Source organism: Lupinus angustifolius, chromosome LG17, assembly GCF_001865875.1.
Source record: "Lupinus angustifolius cultivar Tanjil chromosome LG17, LupAngTanjil_v1.0, whole genome shotgun sequence".
NCBI classification, from domain to species: domain Eukaryota; kingdom Viridiplantae; phylum Streptophyta; class Magnoliopsida; order Fabales; family Fabaceae; genus Lupinus; species Lupinus angustifolius.
The window spans coordinates 13,502,005-13,512,312 of record NC_032025.1 but is presented as its reverse complement, the minus strand read 5'-3'; the positions used below and the strand labels follow the sequence as shown (position 1 = coordinate 13,512,312).

At 35.6% G+C, this 10,308-nt stretch overlaps 2 protein-coding genes across 2 annotated transcripts; both read left to right on the top strand.

Annotated features, from left to right (window-relative positions):
- Positions 1,196-5,367, top strand: LOC109331740 (putative glycerol-3-phosphate transporter 4). Its single transcript, XM_019566426.1, has 3 exons — positions 1,196-2,209; positions 3,557-4,096; positions 4,647-5,367. Exons 1-3 carry the CDS (start codon positions 1,222-1,224, stop codon positions 4,682-4,684), a joined length of 1,566 nt encoding a protein of 521 aa, XP_019421971.1. The 5' UTR covers positions 1,196-1,221; the 3' UTR covers positions 4,685-5,367.
- Positions 5,829-9,850, top strand: LOC109331741 (putative glycerol-3-phosphate transporter 4). The gene is made up of 3 exons (XM_019566427.1): positions 5,829-6,684; positions 8,032-8,571; positions 9,122-9,850. Exons 1-3 carry the CDS (start codon positions 6,024-6,026, stop codon positions 9,157-9,159), a joined length of 1,239 nt encoding a protein of 412 aa, XP_019421972.1. The 5' UTR covers positions 5,829-6,023; the 3' UTR covers positions 9,160-9,850.

The following is a 10,308-nucleotide window of genomic DNA, read 5'->3' as shown; positions in this document are numbered from 1 at the left end:
AATATTTTTACAAAGCCATGAAGAAAATTTACATAGAAATATCTCTGACGCAAGAATACTTCAAAATTATTAGATACATTTTTTCTTGTACCACTAGTATAAAATCATGAAACGATTAGAATGTTATTTTCAACTTTTTTATTTATATTTTTTTGTTATATGATTGAAGATGGTTAATTATTTGTGACAAAAATTATTTATGAATACCAAGGTCATAAGTTCCTATTTCATATCTAATGAGTATTATTGTCACCATTTGTTTCGTGACAATTCCAGATGGCTATCAATGATTCAGAGTCTATTTGTTAGGAGGAATGGTATCCATCTACGACCATGTTAGAATCGTCTCATACTCTTCTGGACCAACATATCTTAGGTTAGTTAAGTAAATTCAATAACTACTATAGTCAACACTGGAATATTTAGTAGAAACTACACATGTTGTAAACCTTACTCCTGTATTTCCAACAACTCCGACAACTTTGATCAAAGTGTTTAAGAGCTCCATGTATGATTCATTTAGAACTATAACTTCTATAATTATATTTGATGACATGCTTGACTAATGTTAACCGGTATTTATATATATTTTTGTACGACATATCTTAAAAATGGTTGTTTTTAGAAATCGAATTATTGATTTTAGTTATCCAAAAATTTAATAAAACCTTACCCTAATCGATCAATAACATATTGGTGATATTAGAGTTTTTGATAAAAAAGAAAATGATCCATAATCACATTTAAGAGTTTAAAACTGGTTATCTTCACTATTTGTATGTCTTATATTCTTCAATAACCAACATCCTAAATTTTTGTTTTGTAACCAAATAGTGTATATTTTGTTGAAAAAGACACGTGCAACTTCTAAACTAAACGGTGGTGTTAGGTCGAGTCATTCTACACCATCCGTCACAAAATCCACGTGTCAATCACCCACTTCACCTTTGCATTGCCACGTTTTTCTCTCCTTCTCTCTCCCGCCATTCTCTCTCTCCCTCTCTTATCTCTCACCACTCTCACCTTCATTCTCTTCTCTACCCTCAATCACACTTTTCTTTTTCACTCTTAACATCATTCACATTCTACATCTCCTTATAATTAAGCTACCTTTTCAAGTACCCTATTGCATCATTGTTACATATATTAATATAACCTTAATAATTGTCTTAAATTTGTTACATGCATAACATTTTTGTGTGTGAATCAAACCTATGATTAATGATGTCTAGCCAATGTTGTTCAAATAAGATGAATAGAACAACCCCACCTGGGATTCTTCTAATAAGAACCCTTAGAGGCAAAGATTGGAACCTTCAAACCTATCGTTACATTGTTTTATTAATAACCTTCATAGCATACACGTGTTACCATGCAACTAGAAAACCAACTGGTATAGTGAAGAGTGTGTTATGTCCTTACCCCAACACCAAAAAAATCTCAAATTCAAAGCTTATAACCAAAGGTTGGAGACCCTTTGATGGACCTGAAGGGACATCAAAGCTAGGAGAAATTGATGTAGCTTTCTTAGCATGTTATGCTATTGGAATGTACATTGCTGGACATTTAGGTGATACTTTGGATTTACGTTTGTTTTTGACTATAGGAATGATGGGTAGTGGTTTTTTTGTTGGGTTGTTTGGTATGGGTTACTTTTGGAATGTGCATGAGTTTTGGTTCTATCTTTTGATGCAAATGGTAGCAGGTATGTTTCAAGCTACTGGGTGGCCTTCTGTGGTAGCAGTGATTGGAAACTGGTTTGGGAAAAGGAAGAGGGGTTTGATAATGGGTATTTGGAATGCACATACTTCTGTTGGTAACATTAGTGGTTCTCTTCTTGCTGCTAGTGTTTTGGAACATGGTTGGGGTTGGTCTTTTATTGTGCCTGGTGTGTTGATTGTGTTTGGTGGGGTCATTGTTTATTTGTTCTTAGCTGCTTACCCTGAAGATGTGGGATTTGATGGCAATATTGATGGTGCAGCTTCTGATCTTATGCCTAATACAACAGTGGATGATGGTGCTGATGAAGAGGCTCAGGTTGTGACGAAAGATGTCGGTTCTCGAAAGGGGTCAGTGAGAAGGAGGAGTATTGGGCTTGTTGATGCATGCATGATACCTGGAGTGATACCTTTTGCTCTGTGTCTTTTCTTTGCAAAGCTTGTTGCCTATACTTTCTTGTATTGGTTGCCATTTTACTTGACTCAGACAGGTAATCATCATCCACATCCTTTCTGCTTAATGGGTTTTGGTTTTGTAACTTAGATGTCAATGATTTTACATAGACATATTGGAAAAAGGCTTGGTTTAAATGTTGTTGTTGGTTCTAGTTCTGTTGTGTAAGAATATATGGAAACTCGTAGCAAGTATAAAGTTGATGTTTGCTGTGTGCCTGTGTTTAAGTGCTGTTAGGAGTTCCACATTCAGTAACATAGCAAACTCAATGTGATAAGCCATGAGACTCTCCGACCTAATTGACTAGTCTTTTGGGTTGAGATCTCTTCATGTGCTTAAGTCCTAACAATTGGTCTTTTCATTAAGAGTTATGTCACCTTTAGGCTGAATTAAGTTATACCACTGAATACTGATAGGTGAGTGAAACCGCCAAAAGAAAAATGCCTACCATTGGGTCAATGTTGATAGAGTGAAAGGTGTCAGTCTTTAAAAGGGTGACAATGTTATGAGTCCCACGTTGGGTAGTATAGCAAACTCAATGTGATACTTAAGTCATGAGTCTCTTCCACTTAATAGACTAATCTTTTGGATTGGACTCTCTTCATGTGTTTAAGTCTTAACATGTGCTTTCAGTTTATTTTGATTACAAAGGTGACCCAACTATAAGGCTATATATGGTTACAAAAGGCCTCATCTCAATACTTTAGGCACTAAAAATATGTACAAAATTGTTAACATTGTTAGTTTTATTAGTTTGAAATGGCATATTTTAGAGTTTGCATTAGGCATAGGTTACAATGAAAGGCCTTGTGATGATACTTTCTTATCCAATGGATTTGTAATTGGAAATATATATTAGGTCAGTTAACTGAGATTGAAAAAATGTTGAAGAAATGGCATTGGAGGTTAATTGACCAGTTCTTAATTTGTTATATTGTGTGAATAACTAATGAAGTTATGATAATAATCTGAATGATGGAGAGTTCTTATAACAAGCCCTTCCCATTTACACCTTTCTAGTTGATAAAAGGATGATTCGGTAAATTATGCTCTGCTTGATCTTAGGACTTGGACCGTTATATATCACCCAAGGAAGCACATTGATTCACTGTAAAGTTAACTTTCATGATATATCATCACTACCATGAGAACTACCAGTCATGTATGGTTGATTCTTTATAATGTCTCTAAACGTTTGTTCTTTCAAATTGCAATTAACTTACATATATCAATATATCTCGTGAGTCTCGTGCAGTAGGTCGCTCTTTTTATTTAAATTGCACAAATTGTGTATTTGATGATGTAGCCAACTCCATGGAAATGTAAATTGCATTTGTTGGAAAACCTTTATCTGTCACGTAAATTATCGTTTTTCATCTTGCAGAAATTGGTGGTGAGTATCTCTCAGTTAAATCTGCTGGAAACCTTTCAACATTGTTCGATGTAGGGGGTATTGTTGGTGGCATTCTTGCTGGCTACATATCCGATAAACTCAGTGCCCGTGCTATCACTGCAGCCAGCTTCATGTATGCGGCGATTCCTTGTATGTTCTTATACCGATCCTATGGAGGTGTTTCTATGAGTGCTAACATTTCACTTATGATGGTGACTGGTTTATTTGTAAACGGTCCCTATGCACTTATCACCACTGCTGTCTCTGCTGACCTGGGCACACACAGATCTTTGAGAGGAGATTCCCGTGCTCTTGCGACTGTGACTGCTATTATAGACGGTACTGGATCGGTGGGTGCAGCTCTTGGCCCTCTTCTTACAGGGTTCATTTCAACAAGGGGATGGGATGGAGTTTTCATTATGCTAACCCTTGGTGCTTTCATCGCTGGACTTCTTTTGTCGCGCTTGGTAATGGCTGAAATTGCAGAGAAAGCTAGCAAACCTTTATCCAGTGAAGCTCAAAATTCTGGAGGTAATATCTTCAAAGTATACTATGAGTTCCTTCGAATACGAAACGTTAAAACCAACACTTACAATTCTTAAAAATAAGCCTACTTACAGATTATTTTTTAGCATCTTCGAGTGCGAACCTAATAAAGAAGGGGATGTTTAACAAAGTGCAATCGTCACTTGTCTTTATGTTCAGAAATAAGTGGATGGACAAGTAATTCTTAGTATTAGTGATTTGACTGGTCTAGTACCTTGCTCATGGCAACATCAATTCAATGGATAAAGTGGTTATCATTGAAATTATGAGTTAAGAAATTAAATCTTGTAAACAGTCTCTTCGACTATGGGATAAGGCTATTGCTTAGTGACTATGAGATCACGATTTTAAATCTGGCGAACAATTTGTCTACTTATGGGGGTAAGGTTGCATACATCTACCTCCCCATGTCCCACTAAGTGGGAGCCTTGCACACTAGGCCACAGCATGGCTGCATGCTTCAAACTCAATGCTTTAGATTTGTATTTGGAATGTGTTTTAAAGTCTTATAAGGCGTGTTTTTTTTTTTTTGCAGCCTCTGCATCTCAACCCCTTCTACATGAGGAAAGGTGACACTACTTATGAGGACCTCAAGAATTGTCAAATATGCTGCTCAATACTGTGGGTTATAATATGAGTAAGTTGTAAGATTTTGTAGAGTGTAGCTTGCAGGAATCACTTCACTATTCATTTTCTGCGATAATTATGCATGCCTAGAGGGCTTCAAATGTGATAATGGTTCATGGCTCACTATTGGGGTGGAATTTGAGTCATTTTCAATTTTCCATCATGAATTGGGTTTCTTGAGAGGATGCAGTGGATGGTGGAAAGGAAAAACTTGAGAGTTATGAAATACTCATGTTCTCGAGTCTTCTTTTTTCCCTTCTAAAAACCAAAATGTGTTATAAAATTAAGGAGGCTTAGTTTTCATGTTGTCTTCAGCAGATTAGGACATATATATATATATATATAGCTAAGTTTCTCTCTTGGTTACATTCTAAGTCCCTTCCACCAATCATCCCAATCATGTTATGATGAGATTTAGAAGAAAAAGGCTTGTCAATTCGACTTGTATGTGCAAAAATATATAAATTAAATAAGTAGTTCTAGTTTAGAAATAATATTAGTTTGCAAGAATTATATTTTTGCATTAATTGTTCTAGAAATAGTCTTTTTGTGGGGTTACATTGTCATCGGTACATTCTTAGACTCTACTAGGTATTGGAGCCATTATCTTTGTATTAATTGTTCAACATTTCATGTTTTTTTATGAGGAGCTACTAGACAATGTGTTTCTTTATCCACTTCATTGTAGTTTCTTGTTCATACATAGTCTAAATTATCTTGTGATATAAGAAAATAAATAATTTTCTCTAGTTAGTCTTAACGTGTCATATTTAATCATTTTTTTATACAAATATTTTAAAACTAAACAGAACAATACATGTGTCATATTTTTATTAGTCGAAGGACTTAGTATGAGGAAATATTTTATTCTTATAAATAATATATAATAGGTAAGTGAAAAACTGACTTTTTGGACTTGATTCATGAAGTAAGAATTTACAACTTCCTGTATCTGAAGAAATGGCCACAAGAAGGAAATGCTAACTAGTCAGGGACATAAGTTTAATGCTAACTAGTCAGGGACATAAGTTTAAGATTTTTATTTTGTTGCATAAACCAGAATCGTTACATTGTTTTATTAATAACCTTCATAGCATACACGTGTTACCATGCAACTAGAAAACCAACTGGTATAGTGAAGAGTGTGTTATGTCCTTACCCCAACACCAAAAAAATCTCAAATTCAAAGCTTATAACCAAAGGTTGGAGACCCTTTGATGGACCTGAAGGGACATCAAAGCTAGGAGAAATTGATGTAGCTTTCTTAGCATGTTATGCTATTGGAATGTACATTGCTGGACATTTAGGTGATACTTTGGATTTACGTTTGTTTTTGACTATAGGAATGATGGGTAGTGGTTTTTTTGTTGGGTTGTTTGGTATGGGTTACTTTTGGAATGTGCATGAGTTTTGGTTCTATCTTTTGATGCAAATGGTAGCAGGTATGTTTCAAGCTACTGGGTGGCCTTCTGTGGTAGCAGTGATTGGAAACTGGTTTGGGAAAAGGAAGAGGGGTTTGATAATGGGTATTTGGAATGCACATACTTCTGTTGGTAACATTAGTGGTTCTCTTCTTGCTGCTAGTGTTTTGGAACATGGTTGGGGTTGGTCTTTTATTGTGCCTGGTGTGTTGATTGTGTTTGGTGGGGTCATTGTTTATTTGTTCTTAGCTGCTTACCCTGAAGATGTGGGATTTGATGGCAATATTGATGGTGCAGCTTCTGATCTTATGCCTAATACAACAGTGGATGATGGTGCTGATGAAGAGGCTCAGGTTGTGACGAAAGATGTCGGTTCTCGAAAGGGGTCAGTGAGAAGGAGGAGTATTGGGCTTGTTGATGCATGCATGATACCTGGAGTGATACCTTTTGCTCTGTGTCTTTTCTTTGCAAAGCTTGTTGCCTATACTTTCTTGTATTGGTTGCCATTTTACTTGACTCAGACAGGTAATCATCATCCACATCCTTTCTGCTTAATGGGTTTTGGTTTTGTAACTTAGATGTCAATGATTTTACATAGACATATTGGAAAAAGGCTTGGTTTAAATGTTGTTGTTGGTTCTAGTTCTGTTGTGTAAGAATATATGGAAACTCGTAGCAAGTATAAAGTTGATGTTTGCTGTGTGCCTGTGTTTAAGTGCTGTTAGGAGTTCCACATTCAGTAACATAGCAAACTCAATGTGATAAGCCATGAGACTCTCCGACCTAATTGACTAGTCTTTTGGGTTGAGATCTCTTCATGTGCTTAAGTCCTAACAATTGGTCTTTTCATTAAGAGTTATGTCACCTTTAGGCTGAATTAAGTTATACCACTGAATACTGATAGGTGAGTGAAACCGCCAAAAGAAAAATGCCTACCATTGGGTCAATGTTGATAGAGTGAAAGGTGTCAGTCTTTAAAAGGGTGACAATGTTATGAGTCCCACGTTGGGTAGTATAGCAAACTCAATGTGATACTTAAGTCATGAGTCTCTTCCACTTAATAGACTAATCTTTTGGATTGGACTCTCTTCATGTGTTTAAGTCTTAACATGTGCTTTCAGTTTATTTTGATTACAAAGGTGACCCAACTATAAGGCTATATATGGTTACAAAAGGCCTCATCTCAATACTTTAGGCACTAAAAATATGTACAAAATTGTTAACATTGTTAGTTTTATTAGTTTGAAATGGCATATTTTAGAGTTTGCATTAGGCATAGGTTACAATGAAAGGCCTTGTGATGATACTTTCTTATCCAATGGATTTGTAATTGGAAATATATATTAGGTCAGTTAACTGAGATTGAAAAAATGTTGAAGAAATGGCATTGGAGGTTAATTGACCAGTTCTTAATTTGTTATATTGTGTGAATAACTAATGAAGTTATGATAATAATCTGAATGATGGAGAGTTCTTATAACAAGCCCTTCCCATTTACACCTTTCTAGTTGATAAAAGGATGATTCGGTAAATTATGCTCTGCTTGATCTTAGGACTTGGACCGTTATATATCACCCAAGGAAGCACATTGATTCACTGTAAAGTTAACTTTCATGATATATCATCACTACCATGAGAACTACCAGTCATGTATGGTTGATTCTTTATAATGTCTCTAAACGTTTGTTCTTTCAAATTGCAATTAACTTACATATATCAATATATCTCGTGAGTCTCGTGCAGTAGGTCGCTCTTTTTATTTAAATTGCACAAATTGTGTATTTGATGATGTAGCCAACTCCATGGAAATGTAAATTGCATTTGTTGGAAAACCTTTATCTGTCACGTAAATTATCGTTTTTCATCTTGCAGAAATTGGTGGTGAGTATCTCTCAGTTAAATCTGCTGGAAACCTTTCAACATTGTTCGATGTAGGGGGTATTGTTGGTGGCATTCTTGCTGGCTACATATCCGATAAACTCAGTGCCCGTGCTATCACTGCAGCCAGCTTCATGTATGCGGCGATTCCTTGTATGTTCTTATACCGATCCTATGGAGGTGTTTCTATGAGTGCTAACATTTCACTTATGATGGTGACTGGTTTATTTGTAAACGGTCCCTATGCACTTATCACCACTGCTGTCTCTGCTGACCTGGGCACACACAGATCTTTGAGAGGAGATTCCCGTGCTCTTGCGACTGTGACTGCTATTATAGACGGTACTGGATCGGTGGGTGCAGCTCTTGGCCCTCTTCTTACAGGGTTCATTTCAACAAGGGGATGGGATGGAGTTTTCATTATGCTAACCCTTGGTGCTTTCATCGCTGGACTTCTTTTGTCGCGCTTGGTAATGGCTGAAATTGCAGAGAAAGCTAGCAAACCTTTATCCAGTGAAGCTCAAAATTCTGGAGGTAATATCTTCAAAGTATACTATGAGTTCCTTCGAATACGAAACGTTAAAACCAACACTTACAATTCTTAAAAATAAGCCTACTTACAGATTATTTTTTAGCATCTTCGAGTGCGAACCTAATAAAGAAGGGGATGTTTAACAAAGTGCAATCGTCACTTGTCTTTATGTTCAGAAATAAGTGGATGGACAAGTAATTCTTAGTATTAGTGATTTGACTGGTCTAGTACCTTGCTCATGGCAACATCAATTCAATGGATAAAGTGGTTATCATTGAAATTATGAGTTAAGAAATTAAATCTTGTAAACAGTCTCTTCGACTATGGGATAAGGCTATTGCTTAGTGACTATGAGATCACGATTTTAAATCTGGCGAACAATTTGTCTACTTATGGGGGTAAGGTTGCATACATCTACCTCCCCATGTCCCACTAAGTGGGAGCCTTGCACACTAGGCCACAGCATGGCTGCATGCTTCAAACTCAATGCTTTAGATTTGTATTTGGAATGTGTTTTAAAGTCTTATAAGGCGTGTTTTTTTTTTTTTGCAGCCTCTGCATCTCAACCCCTTCTACATGAGGAAAGGTGACACTACTTATGAGGACCTCAAGAATTGTCAAATATGCTGCTCAATACTGTGGGTTATAATATGAGTAAGTTGTAAGATTTTGTAGAGTGTAGCTTGCAGGAATCACTTCACTATTCATTTTCTGCGATAATTATGCATGCCTAGAGGGCTTCAAATGTGATAATGGTTCATGGCTCACTATTGGGGTGGAATTTGAGTCATTTTCAATTTTCCATCATGAATTGGGTTTCTTGAGAGGATGCAGTGGATGGTGGAAAGGAAAAACTTGAGAGTTATGAAATACTCATGTTCTCGAGTCTTCTTTTTTCCCTTCTAAAAACCAAAATGTGTTATAAAATTAAGGAGGCTTAGTTTTCATGTTGTCTTCAGCAGATTAGGACATATATATATATATATATAGCTAAGTTTCTCTCTTGGTTACATTCTAAGTCCCTTCCACCAATCATCCCAATCATGTTATGATGAGATTTAGAAGAAAAAGGCTTGTCAATTCGACTTGTATGTGCAAAAATATATAAATTAAATAAGTAGTTCTAGTTTAGAAATAATATTAGTTTGCAAGAATTATATTTTTGCATTAATTGTTCTAGAAATAGTCTTTTTGTGGGGTTACATTGTCATCGGTACATTCTTAGACTCTACTAGGTATTGGAGCCATTATCTTTGTATTAATTGTTCAACATTTCATGTTTTTTTATGAGGAGCTACTAGACAATGTGTTTCTTTATCCACTTCATTGTAGTTTCTTGTTCATACATAGTCTAAATTATCTTGTGATATAAGAAAATAAATAATTTTCTCTAGTTAGTCTTAACGTGTCATATTTAATCATTTTTTTATACAAATATTTTAAAACTAAACAGAACAATACATGTGTCATATTTTTATTAGTCGAAGGACTTAGTATGAGGAAATATTTTATTCTTATAAATAATATATAATAGGTAAGTGAAAAACTGACTTTTTGGACTTGATTCATGAAGTAAGAATTTACAACTTCCTGTATCTGAAGAAATGGCCACAAGAAGGAAATGCTAACTAGTCAGGGACATAAGTTTAATGCTAACTAGTCAGGGACATAAGTTTAAGATTTTTATTTTGTTGCATAAACCAGAAAGAAAACAGAATGAAGAAGAATAATGAGTGAAG